At 45.8% G+C, this 21,897-nt stretch overlaps 3 protein-coding genes and 1 pseudogene across 3 annotated transcripts; 2 read left to right on the forward strand and 2 right to left on the reverse strand.

The window, feature by feature from the left end:
• Positions 1–561: 561 nt before the first annotated feature.
• On the forward strand, positions 562–7,980 carry LOC100824458 (dual specificity protein kinase YAK1 homolog). Its single transcript, XM_003580370.4, has 18 exons — positions 562–1,404; positions 2,007–2,206; positions 2,597–2,750; positions 2,833–2,942; positions 3,033–3,102; positions 3,176–3,258; positions 3,359–3,440; positions 3,532–3,572; positions 3,741–3,863; positions 4,048–4,192; positions 4,282–4,381; positions 5,158–5,246; positions 5,499–5,573; positions 5,757–5,831; positions 5,941–6,710; positions 6,787–6,948; positions 7,226–7,476; positions 7,551–7,980. Exons 1-18 carry the CDS (start codon positions 1,243–1,245, stop codon positions 7,628–7,630), a joined length of 2,772 nt encoding a protein of 923 aa, XP_003580418.1. The 5' UTR covers positions 562–1,242; the 3' UTR covers positions 7,631–7,980.
• A 1,938-nt stretch (positions 7,981–9,918) lies between these two features.
• LOC100835069 (alkylated DNA repair protein ALKBH8 homolog) lies at positions 9,919–12,707 on the forward strand. The gene is made up of 6 exons (XM_003580405.4): positions 9,919–10,491; positions 10,622–10,708; positions 11,209–11,334; positions 11,496–11,783; positions 12,076–12,141; positions 12,292–12,707. The coding sequence occupies exons 1-6, from the start codon at positions 10,069–10,071 to the stop codon at positions 12,349–12,351; spliced, it is 1,050 nt and encodes a 349-aa protein (XP_003580453.1). The 5' UTR covers positions 9,919–10,068; the 3' UTR covers positions 12,352–12,707.
• Positions 12,708–12,921: 214 nt separating this feature from the next.
• LOC100832407 (pentatricopeptide repeat-containing protein At3g22150, chloroplastic) lies at positions 12,922–16,000 on the reverse strand. The gene has a single exon (XM_003580396.4). The coding sequence runs from the start codon at positions 15,792–15,794 to the stop codon at positions 13,455–13,457; it is 2,340 nt and encodes a 779-aa protein (XP_003580444.1). The 5' UTR covers positions 15,795–16,000; the 3' UTR covers positions 12,922–13,454.
• Positions 16,001–19,883: 3,883 nt separating this feature from the next.
• Positions 19,884–21,656, reverse strand: LOC100843742 (annotated as a pseudogene).
• Between the last annotated feature and the right edge of the window lie 241 nt (positions 21,657–21,897).

The following is a 21,897-nucleotide window of genomic DNA, read 5'->3' on the forward strand; positions in this document are numbered from 1 at the left end:
TTGTGATATAAATACATCCATATTTGAGCAAATTTGAGTCACTTAATATGGGATGGCATCAGACACGAAGAAAACGACGCATCAGCCCCAGCATGCAACCGTGATAACAAAAAAGAAAAGACGAACTAGTGACCGAGATTACGCACCGCGAATCGCGCCCATCGATCTGACGGTGCACAGACACCATAGTGGCTAGATCAACCGAGAAGGCGGGTATCCTAGCAACCTTGGGTAGGATAGCGGCTAAAACACGTTTACTATCTCTTGGTCGGGTGGTGTGGTTTCCTGTGGTGGAACCAGCCTACCCACATATTAACCTGCGGTGACTTCGTCAATCTCTTAAAAATTGTCTGCTCAGTCTCTCAGAGCTGTTTATAGGGTAGGGTAAGGGTCTGAAAAATATATATCTCTGGGGCTGTTTACTGACACGTCTGGCCCACACGCAGGCACGCACATGGTTACAGGCAAAACCACGGCGGGGGTCAGCCGGAATAAAATAAGAATAGCCCCGAGCCAGAGCTAACAAAAACGGCAAGCCTTCTCCGGAGGAGGTTGATATTATCAGCATCAGCATCCCCGTTAATTACTCGATCAATAACTAATCACCCTCGTCCGGCATATCTTTTTCCACACGGAAATAGAGGGAGAGAAAAGCAAAGGAAACAGGTTGTGTGGGGCGCGAGGCGGAGGAACACGAGCAGAGCAGGGAAACTACCGGAAGGGATCGGAGAAATTCGTGGGAGAGGGGAGTCGAGTTGAGGAGGCCCTCTCCTCTCCGAATCCCTAAATTTCCTAGACGCGGGGCGCCGAATCGGGAGCTCGAATCCAAATCCGGGAGAGTCCACCCTCCCTCCACTGGTCTTTATCCGCAATTCTTTTGGTTTCGGTTCGTGCTGTAATAAAACCCTACCCGTGTTAGCTATCCATCCACCATCCAGCCCCCCTTCGAATCTCGGAACTCCTATCCCCGAATTCTGCTGCCTCTTCCAGAGTCCAGAGTCCAGAATTTGCCCGTTACGTTGCGCCGGAGGAAGGGGGATCGCGGAGCACCGTTCGGGATGGCCGCCCCCGCCGCCGCCGCGTAGGATGGAGCTCGATTCCTCCGGCGGCTACTCGGCTGCTCCCGCGGGTGCTGTGATCGTCGCTATTGGGGTTGGCTTTGGTGTCGGGGGTGCGTGGTGGTGGACATCGGGTACGAGATCTCCCCGCGCAGCAACAGAAGCTTCGCGATAGCTGGCGCGTATGGAGGCGAGCGCCAGGCAGGAGGACGCGGCGCCGCCGTGGATGCCCAGCGAGACCTCGGCGTTCCGGCCTTTCGTGGGTTCCGCGGAGGCGTCCCCATCGGCCTCGGGCAATGGTGTTGCCCCCCACATAAGCAACCTTCATGGTGTTAAGAGGAAACCGGTACGCCTCGTTCTCCTCCTTGCCCTGTTCCTTCTGGATCACCGAATTGCTGATGATTGCAAGGAATTAGCTACTTGATGTAGCTCAATTCAGCTTTCTGTGCCGATGCAGCTTTTGACTCTGGTCATCATACGCTAGTCAGTTGCAATTGTTGCTGGTTTGCTCCTTGCTGGCACCTAGCTTGGTCAGTACGAACTAGCAGGTTTCGAGTATTGGAGTTCCATAGAAGACGGTCTTGTTGTTAGTTTGCAGGCTCATATATTGTACTCCATTGAGTACAATCGAAGGGAGGTCACAAATGGGGGGAAATAATGTACATATCAAACTAATTTGTACCTACTAAAAATGTTCTCAGATACATTACTTATTTCTAGTCACTTTAGCATTTTACCCTTACTAGTGTAGTGTTCACCTAAGCAATGATGTAGGCACTTCAGTTTAATTATGATGTATATTTGAACAAGACAAAGTTCGAGGTTTGTTAAGAAACATTTATAGGCGAACATTCTATAATATTCTCTATAAGCAATGTGGTTTACCATTATCATATCGAGACATGGAAATGCTCTCACTTATTTGTTGCAACTCTTCTTAACATGCAGTCTGTTGCAAAATTAACATCAGACATAGTTCGAACTTTTGAAAGATGTGACCCTCGGTTTAAGTACTCAGAAGCGCTAAACCCAAAGCGCTTTCTCACCCATCCTTCAACGCCAGCTCACAATGATGGAGCTGACAATTCAAACTGGGATCTCATATTGTATGTCAACCTGGAATTGGTCAACACGACATCAAAGCGAAGGTAAAAAAGTTGTGTTCTATGAGCCTCATTTGCTCTGTTTCATTTCCGCGTCCCATCTTTTCGGTGCAGCGGGCATTGTTATTGCTTAGATTAGTTGAGTGAATTATTCTTCAAGAATCAATTGTATGCAGCAGGCATTATCCATCCTGATCAGCGATCCATAAACAATTAGTCCATTTCTTGACATTCCTTAGTGCATGTTTGTTCAGAAGTAATTCAAGGGTATACTTATGTGCATCAAAGTTAGATGAAACGACAGTTTGTTAATAACAAATCAGCGCTGCTTGTCTGTGACATTTCATTTTCTGAGTTTCTGGAATGCTGAGCATTCATTATCTTGCTAGAGCCGCTATCACTGTACCGTACCTTCATTATCTTGCTGGTACTCAGGTTCATTGTCAAGGAAATGCTTGGCCAAGGTACGTTTGGCCAAGTTGTCAAATGCTGGGACACAGAAACCAGTGACTATGTCGCTGTGAAGGTTATAAAAAACCAACCTGCGTTTTATCAACAGGCGATCACCGAGGTCTCACTGTTGAGAACGGTATGATAGACCATTGGGAACTTGGTTCATTTTTCTCGTTATATGCCTTGGCTCACCACTACAATTATGGATATGCTTGCAGCTAAATCAGGATTTTGATCCTGATGATCGGCATAACATTGTTCGAATGCTCGATTATCTCTCATTTCAAAATCACCTGTGTATTGCCTTTGAGATGCTTGGTCAAAACCTGTAAGTTAACTTCTCAAGAACAAATTTGCTAGCAGGTTCATTCCTTTATTAGTTTTATTCAGACAGCACTATAAAATTTCGATGTTCTAGGTACGAGCTGTTGAAAAGGAATCATTTAAGAGGCCTGAATGTGAAATATGTACATGCCTTCTCCAAACAGGTGTGCCTAAATCCATATTTACCCTTTAATAGTAACTTATGACTTGTTAGCTGATCTTATTTTATGTATTCAGATATTGGATGCAATGATTGTGATGAGAGATGGCGGCATCATTCACTGTGATCTAAAACCTGAAAATATCCTCTTAGCTCCAACGTGAGTGGCACCTACCAGTATTAAATTTTGTAGTATTAAGTTTTGGTTGCTATTTTTTCAGGCAAACTGTAGCTTGATGGTTGTATGATGAATTTTACAGTGTCAAGACAGCTGCAGCAGTGAAAGTTATTGATTTTGGATCAGCATGCATGGAGGGTAAAACAGTGTACGCATACATTCAGGTTTTCTTTTTGGAACTTCTCTGCAATCATTAATCAAATTTGTATTTAGTTATGTATGTGAAAGTAAGACCTCAGTTTTTCCTTTTGCTAGAGCCGCTATTACAGATCTCCAGAAGTTCTCATTGGCTATCCGTATCCTATATATCTATTGCAAGTTGTTTCCTTTTTTTTACCATTCACCATGAGCATCTTGCTCAGCTTTTTCTGGAATGCTCTGCTATATTTATTGAACAGAGTAATGCCTTTTCGATGAAGTTGCCCTCTTACATTTTCAAGTTAGGTGAACCTTAACAGTGACAGATACACTACTGCGATTGATATGTGGTCATTCGGTTGCATAGTTGCCGAACTGTTTATAGGATTACCCTTATTTCCTGGAGCATCAGAATATGATGTGCTTAAGCGTATGCTGAAGATTCTCGGGTAAGCCCCGTCTCCTAGTTCTGTATCTTACATGGAATAATGTACATGGCAGCATGCTGAAGCAAATGCCTAATATTGAGTTTAATGTGGTTAACCTTACACTTCTTAGCTCCTTTGGTCAGCTAAGAATCTTACACTTCTTATAGAATGTGTGTTCCTTTTTGCTTCTTTGAATGAAACATAGGGGGCAACCATCAGATGACTTGCTAAGGGAAGCTAAAAATACTGGACGGTTTTTTAAACATGTTGGGCATATTTATCTGGGTAGCAGGGCACACGAAGGCCTTGGCAGTGCATACAAAATGTTAAGTGAAGAAGAGGTCGAGGGAGTAAGTTTCTTGTAATTTCACAAAACACTATTTTCTTTTGTATTACATATCATCTTAATGCACCGACTTACTATCTATACCAAATACAGAGGGAGTCCAATAGGCCAAAATTAGGGAAATGGTACTTCCCACAACTAAGGCTGGACCAGCTATTATATACCTATCCTTGGGATAATACAGAATTGTCAGGTTCGTCTTTTTGTTGTATGTATCCTTAGTTTTGTGAATAAGACTGGCTCCCTAGCCCTTGTTTTGGAATATGCTCAGATCGGTACCAACTGTACTGTTTGTTACTTCCTCCAGTTCACAAACCATGTTGTTCTTGGGATAGGTGCTGTCAAAATTTGACTCTGAAAACTATTTCCTCTCAATCTTTTGATTGGATAGTTGAAACAATGTTTAGGCTTGTATGAAAAACTGGTACGTCGGTGATGTTATATTTTGTGGGATTAAATTAATATATCACAATAAATTAGTGGTCAAAGTTGTGTTTTGAAGACCGCAGCAATATCGAAATGACCAAAATGACACTTTTTCGTGAATTTGGGGGAACACTTTCTATCTCGCCCCTGTAATTGTAGTGTTTCAAATTTACCATTTATTGATTTTTTTTCCTGAACATTGATGTGGCTGTCCTCTTGAGTTGTAATTCACATTCTGTTTTGAGAGCATTAGATTTTGCCCATCTAAGGATAACTTGGTATAGTTGGATGTCGCTTTGCTGTTTTCCTTGATAAAATGAATGATAAGCTGGATGCAAGTTACGTCATGGTTAGAGGTCTAGTCATTAGTATGGATTCTAGACATTGTAGGTGTATTTGCTTGAATTTGGGCTTGGCATTTCTTACAAAAATAAAATCACACTTCTCCTTATAATAGAGTGCCTCTTGAATCTGCAAACAGATCTCTTAGAATGCAGCTTGCAAGTTTGATATTATGTTCTCAAATGTTGCATTTTGGTTCAGACACAGAAAAAGCAGATCGCACAGTATTAGTTGATTTCTTGAGGGGACTTCTTGAATTTGACCCAAATAAGCGATGGTCGCCATTGCAGGTATGCTCATGTTAGTTGTACGCATTCCCTTTTCCTTTATCATAAAATTTGAGCCTTCAAGGTACATTTATTCTATCTCATTCAAGTCTATGCTCATTTTAAGTTGACGAATCACCCTTTTTTGTAACAGTATGAAAACTTGAGTATTTTTCACCCATGAACACACAGTTTATTCTTGTTACATATGAATTGGTCATCTCAAAGAATTCAGATCCATGTGGAGGGACATAATTTATACTCATCCTATTTCAGGCATCAGGCCATCCATTCATTACAGGTGAACCTTTCACTGGTCCATATGAGCCTGTCCCAGAGACTCCAAGAATTGTGAGTATGGTCTAATTTCAAGTGTCTAACTTCACAATTCTAAAAAAAACTGGTTTGCGTTGCATTGTTTACCACCAAGTATAAAATAGCTTTCTAGTCTAAACGGTTTAGTTTGAGCTTTAAATACATGTTTATTCTGTCCTTTCTTTCTCAAACTTGTGCTGCTTTCAATTTGTGTTGTAGCCTGTTGCTCGTGCTGCAGCTGTTGATCACAATCCAGGAGGCGGCCACTGGTTAGTTGCAGGTCTTTCCCCCCAGGTGATAACTGCTCTCTTATGCTGCTCCTGAGTTGAGTTGCAGAAATAACGATCCTACGGCATCTTTCTTATCGAATCTCTGACGGAAATATCCTTTATTTATTTATTAGGTTGGAAGTGCGAACAGATGTCTACCTCTTAACCCCTATCCTCAACAAATGCCTTTTTCCTATGGGAGTAGTTATGGAAGCTTTGGTAGCCATGGCAGCTATGCTGGGAATGCCGGTCATGCTAGCAGTTATGGAAGCTATGGTGATGTTAATAATGTCAACATGTATTACTCTCCATTAGGGCCTTCTGGATTTTCACATGTTGGCTCTAGTCCAGATATTAGACTGAGACCTCGTATCTCATATGATAGAGGCATTCGATTAAGCCCTGGAAGTATGGGGCCTATGTCTCTCGGTGCCAGTCCATCACAATTTACCCCTCCAAACTACCAGATGCAAATCCCAGCTAATTCTACTGGGAAGCATGGTTCTGGTTCTCCTGCGACTGGAAGCATTCATGGCTCCCCATTGGGAAAAGCTACACTAACAGGCCAATACAGCAAGAGGAAGAGCTTGCCGATGCTACCACGTGAATATACATCTCAGCATGGACAAGGACGACATGGAGATGGTGTCAGTTTTAGTCATTCTGATGCCTATGTTCGAGGACATGCTGGCTACTCTCAGCATGCATTACCTAGTTCTGGTCATTCTAGTTGGAGACCTCAAATAGGTTCTGGAAGTGGTTTTTCCTTGGAGGCTTCTTCTAGTCATGGACCTTCTCAAGCATTCCATTCGCATAATGCTCCTACTTTACCCTCATTTGACACTATACCAGATACATCAGCTCCATCAACACTTGATCCTGCTGATTGGGACCCTAATTATAGGCAAGGAAATTCACAGTGAAGTGTTTTCTTTCAAAGGTAGTTTGAAGATTAATGTTTACACTGTTCTATTTTGCAGTGACGAGTCACTATTGCAAGAAGACAATTCACTGTCAGCTGATTTAAGCAGCAGCCTTCATCTTAGAGATGCTGCAACCGGTCAGCCCAGTGGATCTGCCAGATCAGGCCATGTCCAGAGCCACAACTTCGCAAGCTCAAACCCTTTGCCAACAAGCCAAAGGTATCATGTTCTGTGTTTCTTGTGATGAAATTTTCCTAAAAAGGGGGCAGCTGTTTTAAAGTGACATGGCAGAAGTTATTTTACTTATTTTGAAGTGTACATTGCAGAAGTGATTTTAATTAATTTCCCACCGAACAGAATCTTGAGATACTCCAGTTACTGACTTTGCTTAACGTGATTAATCTTACAATTCAAGAACTACGACATTTCAACCCAGTTATATGATTTGCTCCTTTCTGAGTTATGCCAACTAATTTACCCCTGTTGCGCCTTTTAGCTACAGAGCTGATCAACAATTTCATTCATCCTCCCTCCGAGGGGGCACTCGTCCTACTGTTCCAATCACCTATGGTGGTTACAACGCACCGAGTTATCCTCAGCAAAATCACCGCAGTCGGCATGGCCAGCAATTTCACCAGCAAAGATACAACCAGTCAACTAACAGTCAAATGCGACCGCCAGTGGGGAGTCACCAAAGTGGGCAGCCTGCGTGGCCTCCCTATGGCGTGGGTGATGGAGTGCCCTGGGGTAATTTACTCACCTCATTTAGAGTGGATTATATAAGCTTTTTTTTCATGACATTAACATGGCGTAATCTGCAGGTGGAACTGGTGTGCATCCATTTACGACTAGCGGGCTACCGTCATCGCTTCGGAGAAAAGATTACGGGAGCATATTCTAGTGTGGACCCAGAGGAATGCCTTTCATTTGCCGGCATAAAATATTTGTACTGGCGAAATCAGAGTTGTGATGCTTCCGCTTTTGATTTATTTATTTTCCCTGTGATGTTATTGCGTTTGGGTCCTCCATTGTGAAGACAGACTCCCAACTAAATGATATATGAATACCGTCGGTCGTTATAGGAGTCTCAGTGTTTGCTTACTGGAACTTCGGAAGCCTGGGAATTCCCGGAGTTACAAGATTTCTTTAGATTTCATTGTTTATCTCTGTTATACTTGTTGTAATGTATTGCCTTGGTTATTGCACACATGTACTTCGAAAATTTCCCCTGATGCATGCAGAAATTGAGTAGCTTCCAGTGAAATCTCGGAAGTTTTGACAGTTTTCGTAGTGCGGGAGTTACATTAACGGCACAGAAGCAACTGGAGTTTGATATCATGAGTAACTATACCAACCCAAGGTTGATCATGCTTCACCGACTTGATGCGCTGCACCAACTGAAAGGCAATCAGTTGCTTGGATAATGGCTCCCTTCTTTTGGGTTTCTAGGCCAGCTTATAGGTTCCAGGCAGTTAAAACCCAAAAGAAGGGAAAATTTCTCAAGAACTGCTATGAGAAGCCCAACCCAAATAACATGTAAAACGGGCTGCTAGGAGAAACTGGTCCGACCAGTTTCTCGGGCTTCTCCGCGAGCATTTTCGAGATTGCCCTGACGGCAAACCGTTTTTACGCCCCAAATGCCACCGCCAAGTTCCCCAGTCTCCGCGAACCGTTTTTTCGTCTAGACCTGACCGATCCCCTCGCGCAACCCTAGCGGGATCGGGCTCCTCTCCCCTGCCGCCGCCACTCCTCCCCCGCCCCACCTCCTCTCCACCTCCGGCCGCCCCGCCTCCTCCCGCCGCCCTCGGTCAGGTCGTCCAGGAGCTGGATGCCGGCTTCCCCGCAAATCTTGGGAATGAATTGATGGATTTGCTTGGTAGCGGCCACGGTGGTACGCACTCCACGGCGGCGTTCTTTCCTCTGTCGCCTCTCCCGCACGTCCATTCCCTCCTCCCTCTCTTGCCACCGGCCGCAGCATCTCGCCGTGGCACTGGCACACAGAAGGTAACGGCCACCGCACTCGATGCCTCCCCTTGCAGCGGTAGCGGAAGACCCAGTTGCACCATGTAACCACCTCCCTCCCTGATTTGCTTTTAGCAGCTCCTAAATAGAAGATCGTTGTTTTGTTTGATCCACTTGACTCCGCCGGCCGCCAGCCTCTGTATTTACTGTAATCGGCTGAATCCTCTGAACATGCTCTGCTCTTTTGTAATCGCCTAATGAGTTCTTGATTATTTATTGCTAGATCTTCTCCCCATCATAGATTGGTGATGGCCATTGTTATCTAATGCGTACAGATTGATTTGTGTGTGCAAATTTTTTGCTAATTCGTACAAATGCATGCGTTAACTAATATGCTTTGAAAAAATTGAGTTCAAGTGTTAACTAATATTTGGAGACGATGGAAGATTTTAGTTCTAATTTTTTTTTTGTGATGACTCTTATGTGTTAGTATAACACAGTCCAAAATAGTGATAGCATTAACGGTGCAATATAACACAATTGATATAGGGATATTTCAGACTATTCCTACTGAATCAAAACAATAAACAGTATTTCTAGAAGCCGAAAAGAAGGAAACAAAATAGCTTATCAGGGCTTCCTGTGGCAGCAGCTTCTCTCAGAAATTCAGCTGAAGCTGGTTTCTGAACAAGCTCCAGCCGATGACTGACGATAACCTTCATCGAGACCAAGGGAAAGAGTCCGGTGCACCTCTAGTCCTCTAGGGCTTCAGCAGGTTCCGCTGACATGAGTCACGTGACCTCCGCCGCAATACACTTGTTGTAAGCAGCCAAGCACTCCGCTGTGGTTTCGGATCATAGAACCATGGAATCCAGCGAGATTTATGGTGAGTGCAAGGATTCACACCTCTGGACAGGACCCGGTTTGAAACAAAATGCAGACGTATCAAGTCAATATCAGCCAAAGCCTTTTCAGCAACATTTCTTGGATGTTGATCAATTCCTAATAGTGAGTGCAAGGATTCACACCTCTGGACAGGACAGGACCCTTTTTTTTTACAGTGATAAGTTACATTTTTTTCTTTTGAACTCTGAAAAAATTGTTTGAACTCTTTCGTTCCAAACTTGCAAAGCCGACGGAGTTCAAAAAGAAAAGAAAAGAAAAGAGTTAAAAAAAAACTTGCAAAGCCGACGGTGTACCGATGTGCGCTTTATTACAAACTGGGCCGCGTTGGGAAACCGGGAAAGGGAGAACAGCGACACGGCCCGATCCGTGCGGCGCCTCTCCGGCCTGTCGCGGCCGCCCGCCGCCGCTCGACTCCCTCGCGTGCTTCCGTTGCTCCCCGGCTTCCACTCTCCGGCTCCCGCAACGGCGCAGATGGCCAAGTCTGGGTACACGCGCGCGCCGCCGCCGCCTGCCTTGGACACCGCGTGCACCACTCCGAGCGCCGTCCTGTACGTCGCCAACTGCGGGCCGGTGGTGGGGCTGACCCACGACGATGTCGCCGCTGCCTTCGGCGCCTACGGGGAGGTCGACGGAGTCCACGCCGCCGACGACAGCGGAGCCCGCGTCATCGTCCGGTTCCGCGAGCCCGCCGCCGCGGGGGCCGCCATGGCCGCGCTCCACGGGCGGCCCTGCAGCGTCTTATCGGGGCGCGTGCTGCACATACGTTACTCGGTGCCAGCCGCGCCCAAGGCCCGGCCCGGCGCCCCTGTCCTGCCGGTGGCCCTCTCGTCCTCGGAGCTCGGTATCCCGGGCGTTCACTTGGTCCAGGAGTTCGTCACTGCCGCCGAGGAACAGGTGGGTGATTTCGAGTCCCCTTGGTCTGTTGTCTTTGGTTAAGTTAGCATGTTAGATGGTATGCTTTCGTTGCTTCGGCGTCTTTGCTGTATCTGTGATTCTGTGTTGAGTAGCACATGTCCTTTTGCAGGAACTTCTTGCAGCTGTCGACAGTAGGCCGTGGAAAAGGTTGGCGAAAAGACGAGTTCAGCATTACGGTTACGAGTTTCTGTATGAAGTAAGTTTGATTTTGTAAGTATATGAGCATGCAGATTGTTCTTCTCTCTGTAACTATGTTTGCCTCCCTTCGCAATTAGTTTTTCGGTTTGGTCACGGTACAATCTTACACTGATTTATGGGCTTCTTTACTACTCCCTCCGTCCGGAAATAAGTGGCTTGGATTTGTATAAGAATGGATTTGCATAGATTCTTATACAAATCCAAGTCACTTATGGAGGGAGTACAATATATAAGGTCGCTATAAGACTGTAATTATGTTTGCCTGTACTATTCAGAGGTCACGATTCTTTCTTCAAAATAGAAATGGTTGCTCTATGAAGTTTCACCTTGAAATAATAAGCAGTCAGCTTAACTTCCTTGTAGGCGGGGATGGTTTATGTTCCCTGAACAATTTTTCATAGCTCATATCTTCTTTGCCACTCTTTACATTTACTTATCAAATTTTGATGTGAAAGCTGCCTCAGATCTACATTGTAACATGGATTTTGACTTTTACAGACTAGGAATGTTGATTCGAAGCAGTTCTTGGGTGAGTTGCCATCTTTTGTTTCGAAAGTCCTCGATAAAATTGGGGCATTCCCAGGTGTGAAGAATTGTACTAGCAAACTGGTTGATCAATTGACAGTAAGTTTATACATACCTAACATTGTTTGTTTCGGTTTCCATGGAAGGTGGCAACACATAGCTATTTCCTATTCTTGGTTTGGTTCAATGTCTAACTACTGATTTCTACGGCTAACAGCACTTGAAATCCAGTGGTTGAATTAATCCGCTTGTGTTTACAGGTAAATGAATATCCTTGTGGTGTAGGTTTGTCTCCACACATAGACACACACTCGGCATTTGAAGAAATGATTCTTAGCCTTTCTTTAGCTGGATCTTGCATTATGGAGTTCAGACAATATCCTAAAGGCAGTTGGCGTGCTCCTCCAAGTATAGGCAATGGGACTGATGAAGTTAGCATCCAAGATCCGCAGTGCATAAGAAAAGCTATATTTCTACCTCCTCGGTCGATGTTACTTATGTCTGGAGAAGGCCGATATGCTTGGCATCACTATATACCACACCATAAGGTATTTGACATTCTAGTCTATATTTTGCTCTTCCTCTAAACATAGCATTTCACGTACAATAATATGAATGCTAACTAGTAATTTTGTAAATGTCAAATACTTAACATGCCTTGTTCCTGCTCAAACCATAGCATTTCACGTGCAATAATTCGATTGTTAAGTACGTAAATTAAGTAGTAACTGCAGTTTATTTGGCACAATCACCTTAATGTAAATTTTTGCCAACTCTTATATTTAGTATCCAACTAATGCGACATAGTATAATAGTTCTAATGTGGTCCTATTCTTGCAGATTGATGATGTGGCTGGACAAGTCATTAAAAGAAATTCACGTCGTGTTTCCTTCACTTTTCGAAAGGTCAGCTCTCAATTAGACATTCTTTTCGCTGAACAGTTCCCAATAAAAAATTGCATGCTAATGTTCATTTTTTAAGTTTTTGGGTTTGTTATTATCCTCCTCGCTTTACTCATAACAGTGCCATGTTTTATTCATTCCCTCAAATTTCAGGTGAGAATGGATCTTTGTGACTGTGAATACAGGCAATTTTGTGATTCTCAGAGCAAGTAAGATATCAAGATGGGCTCACGGTTTAGATCTTGAGCATTCACTATCACAGGCTGGTGTCTGATGACGATGTTTGATTCTACAGTCTGACCAACCAAAGAAACCCAGTTGAAGCGTTAGATATTTAAGGCTTTGAGCAAACCAATGGATAGAGTGTCACTGTACTGAATCATCTGTCGGCAACTTCTATATCTTGTAGCTGACTAATTTTGACACTGAAATTCTGAAATGTAGTATGTAGATTGCCATCCTGATGCCCGACTTATTTAATTGAGATTTTTTTTGTTTCATTTGTATGGCACAGTGCTCTCCATTTGATCCTCAAATTATCGATGTCATACTTTCACTCCTGGGATCTATACTGATGTTTCATTTGAACTGAGTGCTTATGTGTAACTCTGAGTTTCAGTGTTTGTTAATGATAGAGTTTAGTAAAGGTGCTACTAGTTCTCCACTTCGGGGTGTTCATTGAGGCTCTAGTTATTTCGTCCCTTGATCTTAGTGAAATATTCTATTAGGAAGTATAAAAACAGAACCTCTGCTTACATGCATATCTAGAATGTACAAGAGACATTTACATAATTCTGTTGGCTGTATAACCGTGTAATAGCTTTCTTTAATTTGAGATTTACATGGATGTTTACATTCTCTCTTACAAGAAACAAGTCTGAAGAAAAAATGATGTATACTTCACTCACAGTGGCATACTCACATGTCAGGTCCCAGAATTAACGCCGTTGAAGCTCGATGATGCTACACTGTTTGTGACATGGATAACTTGTTGTTCACAGATTCACTACTCACTGTAAAGTTGCAGCTGATTACGCATTCATGGTCTCAATCTCAACCTTTTGTTTCATTTCTAATCGATGCGTATATGTTGTTGTCTTGCTGCATATGTTCAACTTTTGACCGTCGCTGCATCGCCTGCAGGCAGAGGGTCTTTCCATGTTTCACCCAGTCAAAAATCCAAAGGAACTGGACCAATTTTGAGAGAAGGTAAATCAGGCTATAGCTGCAGATAACAGGAGCTCTAATCTCCAGGTATCAACAAATCTGCAGTCTGTTTCTTCGTGCCAGGACTTACAAATCGGTAGATGATTTCATCAACCCACATCCCGCATCGAGAACATTTCCTCCAATGCTGCACCCTGGACTTTGATCCAACTAGAACCCACATCTTTCCTCAACCCCCTTACCCTCATCTCCCTTCTAAGACTATCAGCACTACTCCAGTTACCTTCAGCAGCAAATAGCTGCGACAGCAAAACATTGTAGCCTGCATGAGCATGACCATACTGCTTCTCAATATTGAGCAATTTGTCAGTCACAAATGCTGTCAACTCCTGCTTGCCCTGAGCTTTGCAGGATGCAAGAAGCGACCCCCAAATGGCGATGAAGTTTCCATCCTCACCCAGGCTTTCCACAAAGTCATATGCTTCCTCCACCCTCCCTGCTTTAGCCAACAAGTCCACAATACAGCAGTGGTGCTGAGGAGTAGCTGAAAGCCCAAATGTTTCCATTGATCTGTACAAAGAAAGACCTTCGTCGACCAGTCCTGAGTAATTACATGCTGAAATGGCCGCCAAGAAGGTCACAGCGTCAGGCTTTAATCCATTGTCTTGCATTGAGTAGAAGAGGAACAGTGCTCTATCACCGAAACCATGCTGACCAAGACCAGAAATCATTGTAGTATAGGTGACAGTGCTCTTCTCAGTCATTCTATCGAAGACATTTTCTGCAGCAGTAATCTCCCCACACTTTGAGTACATGTCAACAAGGGCTGTACCTACGAAGATATTGGTGTCCAAGGAATGTCGCAGAGCAAAACTATGGATCTGCTTCCCTGCTTGCACACCCTCTCCAACAGGTTCACACGCTGGAAGCACTGACGCAAGTGTCACTGAAGTGGGTTCCACACCTGCCTCAACCATTGCCCGGAATGCTAAGACCGCCTGTTCAGGCTGGCCACTCTGTGTGTAACCTGCTATCATGGCATTCCAAGTGACTTCATCTCTGTCATTCCCATAGCCATCAAACACTCTCTGAGCCATGTCTATATGGCCAGACTTGGAGTACATGTTTATTAGATAGCTCTCCAAGCCCTCGCCCTCAATGCCATGCCTGATGAGATAACCATGTGATTGTTTACCAATCTGAAGGTCTCCTGTATTTGATGCTGCAGACAATACTGCAGTCAACGTCACTGCATCAGCCACGAAACCTGATTTGTGCATCTGGTAAACGAGCAACAGGCCCTCGAAGTCAAAATCATTTTGCACAAAAGCAGTGACCATGGTGTTCCAAGAAACAATGTCCTTCTCTGGCAACTGATCAAAGAGGTCAAAGGCAGCGTGGACATTGCCGCATCTCGAGTACATCACAACAAGTGCATTGCCTAGTATCACAGGGAGTGTGCTACGCATTCCTTTCATCAAGTAGCCATGCAGTTGCTGACCAAGCTTGCCATCCTGTGACTGCGAGGCCGCTGTGATGGCTGACAAGAAAGTCACAACATCCAATGGAACCCCTTTAGACCCCATTATCTGGATAAATAGATCCATGGCTTCAGAAAACTGCCCATTCTGCACGTACCCAGTGATCATCGTGTTCCAAACCTCAATGTTCTTCTTGGCAGCATGGTCAAACACCATCCGAGCTGACTGCACATCGCCAATCTCAGAGAACATGGCAATCGCAGAGCTGACAACAAAGAGATCACTAACATACTCCACGCCATGCTTTATAAGCATGCCATACAGAAAGAATGGCCAGCTGGGATCGTCGCTTGCTGCTGCTGGGAAGACGTTTACGAAGCTGACGGGTGTTGGCCTGATGCCATCCTCCAGCATGCGCATGAACATCTCCAGGGCTTCATAGGGACGCCCGGTCTTGACGTACCAACCGACCAGGGTGTTCCAGGAAACCACATTCCTCTTAGGCGTTGCGTCGAACAACCTGCGGACGACATCGACGCCACCATGGCGGTACCGCGCGCAGGAAGCGTAGAGGTTGAGCAGAGAGTTGCGGAGCACGGCGGTGTCCGGGAGCGAGCGGGCGCGGCGGAGGAGGTGCGCGTGGACCGACCTTCCAAGGCGCAGGCGGCGGGAGCGGGCGCAGGCGGTGAGCGCGCAGGAGTAGGTGTAGTGGTCGGAGCGGGGCGGGGGCCGCGCGGCGTGGTTGAGGACCCCGTAGAGGCCGAGCGCGTGGTCCGGGAGCGCGCCGGCGACGTAGGCGATGAGGAGCACGTTGCAGAGCAGCGTCGGGGGCGGGCGCGGCAGCGCGTCCAGCAGCAGCCGCCGCGCGTGCTCGAGCCGCCCCTGCTTGCACAGCTTCTTCACCTGCGTTGCCGCCAGCTGCGTCCTGCTCTTGCCTCCGCCGCCGCCGGCAGTGGCAGCTTTGGTGGGAGCTGGAGGTGGCGAGGCGGCGCATTGAGGAGGAGCCATGAGATGGCGTTCTGCGGCTGTCTCCCGGTGGCTCCTCCAGTCCTCCTAGCAGCTCTTGCTCTGTCTCCTCATCCCGTGTGAGCTGTGCCAGCGGCGGACGCGGGCCCAGCTTTTCAATATTACGTGGAGTAAACACTGTATTCTTTTAGATAGGTTAACTACACTGCGACTTTATTTTTAACTTTTTAATAATTTCTACTAATAAAAGAGGATTTTAAAACCCCACCCAATCACCCGGTTGTCAGGTTGCTCAATGCCCCGGCACGAGCACCAGATCGAAGGACATAACCGCGATCAGGAGGATGACGAGGCTGACAACCAGTCTTCTGATTCGAGAAACTTGCTCACACTCCTCTTGTCGACAATCTGAAGCGATCCCTTTTCACCAAGGGTTCGATTTCTGTGCTTACTGTGCTAGTTCTTGGATCGACTCACTAGCACACACAGTTTCATGATAAAATATACAGAAGCAAAGGTCAAAGTACTTTATTACATCGCATCATTCAGAATTTAACAGTATTTACAACCTCGCATGACCTTTGGGGCTAGCATAAAACAAATACTGTTTCAACATCATAAAACAATATTTCAAAATACTGCGGCGGAAAAGGATAAAACATAAGGACCACACTACTCCAAGGTGAGAGCATGTTGGAATGTAAGCACACGACCCATGACAAAACGACGAACCTCACTCATCGTCGGATCCACCTGTATTGTTAATTGCAGCTACTACGTGGTCAATACATTTGAAGGTATTGGCAAGCTCACTAGAGTTATAAAGGACCTACCAAGTACATGCATAGTTTGGCTAGGTGGGGTTTGGCTAATTTGTATAAAAGCATCATTATTCAAATCATATCATTTTTAGACAAATAGTTTTGAATTCTATTGGACACGGGGTAGAAACACCCATGCTCCTATTAACCTAGCCACATTGAGTAGAAGCATCAATGCTCCTACCCAGTTCAAACCATTCATTTTATTAGGAAATTTGAATGAGTGAGGCTTTCCTTACAGCTCCGATGTCTAGTTGCTCATAATTGTCCGTAACCGGGGACACGGCTAAGTACTTAGTTTGACACTCTCGAGAGGTGGTACACTTTACCCACAAGAAATCGACGTGTTAATCCCTTGCTGTCCTCAGGGTAGAGTAGCAACGGCATCGACAACAGGAATTTTCAGAACATAATCCCCCAGACCACTTGAGGGACGCGTTCCAACCTACACTGCTACATACCGATGTCACCTCGGATCCAGGTTCATATTTCTTACATCCATCCTGACAGAGCCCATAATACCATGTGGTTCTACTGGAAGCTACTAAACAGGAAACTAGTCTAGTCTCTGGTTATCCCGGGTGGCATCCCACATTGTGACGCAGGCGCTCCCCGAATCACACGGGGAGACGACCAGGGACCCTCCCGAATCACACGGAGAGACGACTCAGCGGGCCCCATAGAAATGGACCTAACGTCACTACATCCGAAAACTCAAAGCAGCCCACCCAGGACGGTTCATTGAATTACTTGTTTTGCCATACACTAGGAAAATCATATTGTAATTCAATAGTATCACATTGTAATAATACCATCCTCGTATATTATCATAGCATAGCATTTTACTACTACGATGGCGATTGGTGGTAAGGTCATGACAAAGGGTATCCTATACTACTAGGGCAGATCATAGCTAGCATAGATACAGTAATAATCCTAACAATGCAACTAATAAAATCTAGTGCATAATAAAATAATGGGATGATGGTCAAAGTGAACTTGCTTCGATAGTAATTGGTATTCAAACACTCTTCGCAATCACACTGTTCGCTCTCCGATAAAACTATACAATCAAGCAAACATACACATACATAAACACACCATACAAACAAAGAATATGTATGCCATGATGCAATGCAAATCATGTGACATGAGTTTTGGTTAATTTTATTTGGGTGATCTACTGATCCAAAGCATTGATAATTAAGCACATGCGATTAGGGTTTTTAAACAAAAGCAAAAGCTAGGGTTTAAAACCTAAAATGAGGTTTTATTTGCATCTGCAAAACAATTTAATTCAAAAAATTTATTTCTCTGCCCCATTGAACAGAGCACAATAAAACAAATTTTTGGGCTCTGGTTTCATTCAAAAAGGGCCTCTAAATAATTAGTTATAATTTAAACGGCATAAAACCCTAATCTGTAATTTGAATGTGATTCAAATATTCAAATTTAAAATTGGACAGTGCCAAAATATTCTAAATTTCCTAAGGATTCCAAAAAGGTGTGGATTACTAAATTTGGCCAAACAGATTTAAAGTTATGATCATTTGAAGTTACAGGGGCCTATCTGCAAAAGTGCCTTTTATTAATTCCGGGGGATTAAAATCACATTTCTATTTTATAAAACCGGGTGCCACATGGCGCATTATTATTGGACGGTACCGGTTCGGTTCATAAATAAATCCGAGCCGTTAGATCTAACTTATAAAGATCGGACGCTCCACAGTGCGTACCGGTTCGTTTTATAAGTGATCTAATCCTAGCCATCGATCTAGATCGGACGGACGAGGGGAGTTCTAGGGTTTTACCGGGCGGCCCGGGCTGCCGGAGTTGGAGGAGACGGCGGCGCGGGCACGGGCATGGCGGCGCGGGGTGCTCCGGCATCGCAGGCGGCTCGGGGAAGTCACGGGGAGGCGCGGCGCGGCACGGCGGAGACAGGGGCGCGGTCGGCGGCGCTCGGGGACGGCGCGGTCGGCGCCTAGGACGAAGACGGGCGGCGGCGCGGGCACGGCTCCGGCGAAGGATTCCGGCGGCCTGGCGTCGTGCGAGCGAGGGCAAACGGGGGGGGGGGGGGGGAAGGAGAGGGGGTCGCGGGGATTATAAAGACGTGCTCGGGCGTGAAAATGGAAGGCCGGAGGAGGAGATTGCAGCGGTGGGCGCGCGGGGACGGCGGCCGGAAATCGCGGCGGCGGCGCGAGGGTTTCCTTCCGGGGAAGAAGCCCCTGACAGGGGGGCCCCACCTGTCAGCGGGTGCGGGCGCGCGCGGGCGGCCGGGCTGGCCGGGCCGGTCGGGCGCGGTCGGACTGGGCCGGTTTACCCTTTTTTTTTCTTTTAGACCTTTTCTTTTTCTGTTTTTCTCATTTCTTTGATATCTTTTGAGTTTGAACTCCAAATTGGTCCAAATAAATTCTAGAAAATTTGTAAAATCATGTTCTACCAAGATACAACTTTTGGAGGTAGTTCTCTTCAAAATAAAATATGTAAAAATACATTTGCCCTATCAATGCCTTTAGGGCCATATATCTATTTGAATCAAATACTTTTTCAACTCCAAATAATTAACCAAAAAGTATGGGATAGCTTATATATGCATTAAACCCCTTTTATACATAAACCCTATTGGCTTGAAAATTCAAAGCTTAAATGGGTGTAAACAAAGTCTTTTAGAGCCCTTTTGAGATTCAAAATTTGAATTCAAATATGCAATTGTGGCATGATGCTCATGGATGCAATGCACATGTAAAAGTTTAAAATTTTGGGATGTTACACAATCTGGCCCACTTCATCATCGACCGTGAGGAAGACCCGACACAGAACCAAGACATGGTGCCGACCAGGAGAGCAAGACCTCGTGAGATAGGGGGAAGAAGACGACCTAGCTGTCACGATGCTGCGGTCCCACGACCATTGAGTAAACTTGATGCTTACTTACACTTTCACTCCGATAAAAAGACAAAAAGGAAAAGAAAAAAAAGAAAATCAGTCTCACATTACTCAAAAGGACTTAGTTACATGGATCGCAAAAAAGAATAGTTACATGGATCGCAAGTCGCAATGATAGATGGTCATGCCAAGACCCGGTGGCTACCTTTAAATCGGCTTTCCGCAGCCGATGAGACCATAGAGTAAAGTCTTATACGATGTTCTTAATTATTACATTTGGTTATAGCGATATATTTCGGAATACAACACTGTTTCTGGAGTCCCATATTGTCCATAGCATTGTAAGGACCAATGTCAGTCATAGCGTTGTGGCTTGGATCCCAGTCGTCACGGCAGCTGACAGGGGGAGATCTTGGCATAGAAGAGATGACGTTCAATTGACGCCAAACAGCTTGGGATCCAGGGCATAAGTATTGTTTTACTAAACATCGAAATGTGATAATACTCCAATATTTTTCAATGATAGGCCTTAAATATTGATTATTTATTTTTGAACAGCCTATCTTATAGGACTTGTTTGTCATAGTTAATGCATAGTTGTCATAAGAATGCAAAGTGGTGATAATTTTATTGGTTTGTCTTACTTCATCCGTCCTGATATTACTTCTAGCTCTTGCTCTAAGTCAAAAGATTTGAAATTTGACTAACTTTACTGAAAAGAGTAGCTATACATAAAACTATATTTCAAGACGGATCTAGTGATACTAAATTGGTGCCATAATTTCTTTTTCATAAAGTTGGTCAAACTTCAAAATATTTGAATCAGAGTGATGCTCCAAAGAATTTACTTTGGGATTCCGGACGAAGGTTTAGTTTGGCATTGCTAAACTTATTTTATAATCTGCTGTTGAAAAATACACATAAAATCATGAAAAAATTGGTTAGCTAAATACGAAAATAGCCAAAAGTTGTTGAAAAAACTAGCCAGAGTATCACAGTCCACCTCGATGCCAAACTCAGCCGAAGAAACCATTCAAAAGTACTGCCCAAGACCGTGGGAACGAGGAGGGCGAAACGTACAGAGTGATGACGCGTGGAGATCAGTCGAAGGCGAGCCCCGATGCGGCAAACCTGTCGGCGACGATCCCGTCCACGCGGCGCGCCATCTCCGGCGTCATGTGGTTGAGCCGCGGATCCACGACGCCGCCGCCCGCCGATCTGCTATCCTCGAGGCCTCTCAGGCTCTGGAGGCTGCAGAGTTGGACGATGCCGAGGACGACGCCGGCGTCCTCCTCCGCCCGCGAGAAGGGCTGCCCGACGAACCGCGCCAGCTTCCTGAGCTCGCGGGCCGGGTCGCGCAGCAGCTCCTCGTAGCGCAGGAAGAGCACGGCGGAGTCACCGCGGCTCGCGCGCCAGTAGCCGAGGACGTGTTCCCAGAAGGGCCCGTACCAGCTGTCGCCGTTGCAGACGGAGTCCAAGGTGGCCGGAAGGTCACCTCGGCGCACAGCTTCCGGACGTAGTGGAGCAGCGACACGGCCATGTCCTTGGGCTCCCTGCACACGTACACCACCCTGCATCCGCCGCAGCGCGGCAGAAAGGCGAGCGGCATGTGCGTGTTCATGAGGCGCGGGGACGGAGCGCGTCGAGCCTCGCCTCGTGTCCCGGCGAGAAGAGGCCCTCGAGGAACGGGACGCACTCGTGCGGGCTGAGCCGGAGCAGCGGGTGGTCGGCAGCGGTGAGAGGGTTGTAGGTGCGGCGAGCCATGACGGCGAAGGCTAGGGCGTTCACCCACGTGGTGCCGCACTTGGGGAGGCTGGCCACGATCACGTCGTCGGGGCGGGGCTCGAAGCGTTGCTGGAGCGGGACGGCGCCCGCGGCCAGTGCCTCCGGCAGCCAGAAGCCCTGGTAGTAGAGCTGCTTCATCTCGGCCTGGCCGGCCAGCAGGCTGCTTGGCAGGGCGGAAAGCGGGAGCGGGACGCCAAGCACATACGAGGACACCTCCGGCAAGTCGTCGGTGACCTGCTCGGTGTCCTTGAATGGGACGGGGCCTATTGGAGCAATGTGTGGGCTGCTTCTGCTTGCCATGGCTATGGGTCACTCCGGTCTAGCTTTAATTTAATTCTGGCAAGAATATGCAAGGAAGCAAGTTGTGAGAGCTATATAGCTCCTGGCCGGACGCTAAGCTGGAGTGGCAGATAAAAGGAATATCTCCATTACTGTGTGCGACGACAGAGAGATTATAACCATATATAGGAATAAGATTTATATTCATGTCGGTCCTGTTTCACCAAACGGTATGATTTATTGTCCTTCCTTTCATAAGAAAAAGATTGTTGTCACACCGAACCTCGCACGAAAATGACATAGGCCTAATTTTTCAAAAAGATGATCACACGATAATGACGGGGCCAAAATGTACAAAAATAGTTAGCACTGCC

The sequence above is a fragment of the Brachypodium distachyon genome, chromosome 5 (assembly GCF_000005505.3).
Source record: "Brachypodium distachyon strain Bd21 chromosome 5, Brachypodium_distachyon_v3.0, whole genome shotgun sequence".
Lineage (NCBI taxonomy): Eukaryota > Viridiplantae > Streptophyta > Magnoliopsida > Poales > Poaceae > Brachypodium > Brachypodium distachyon.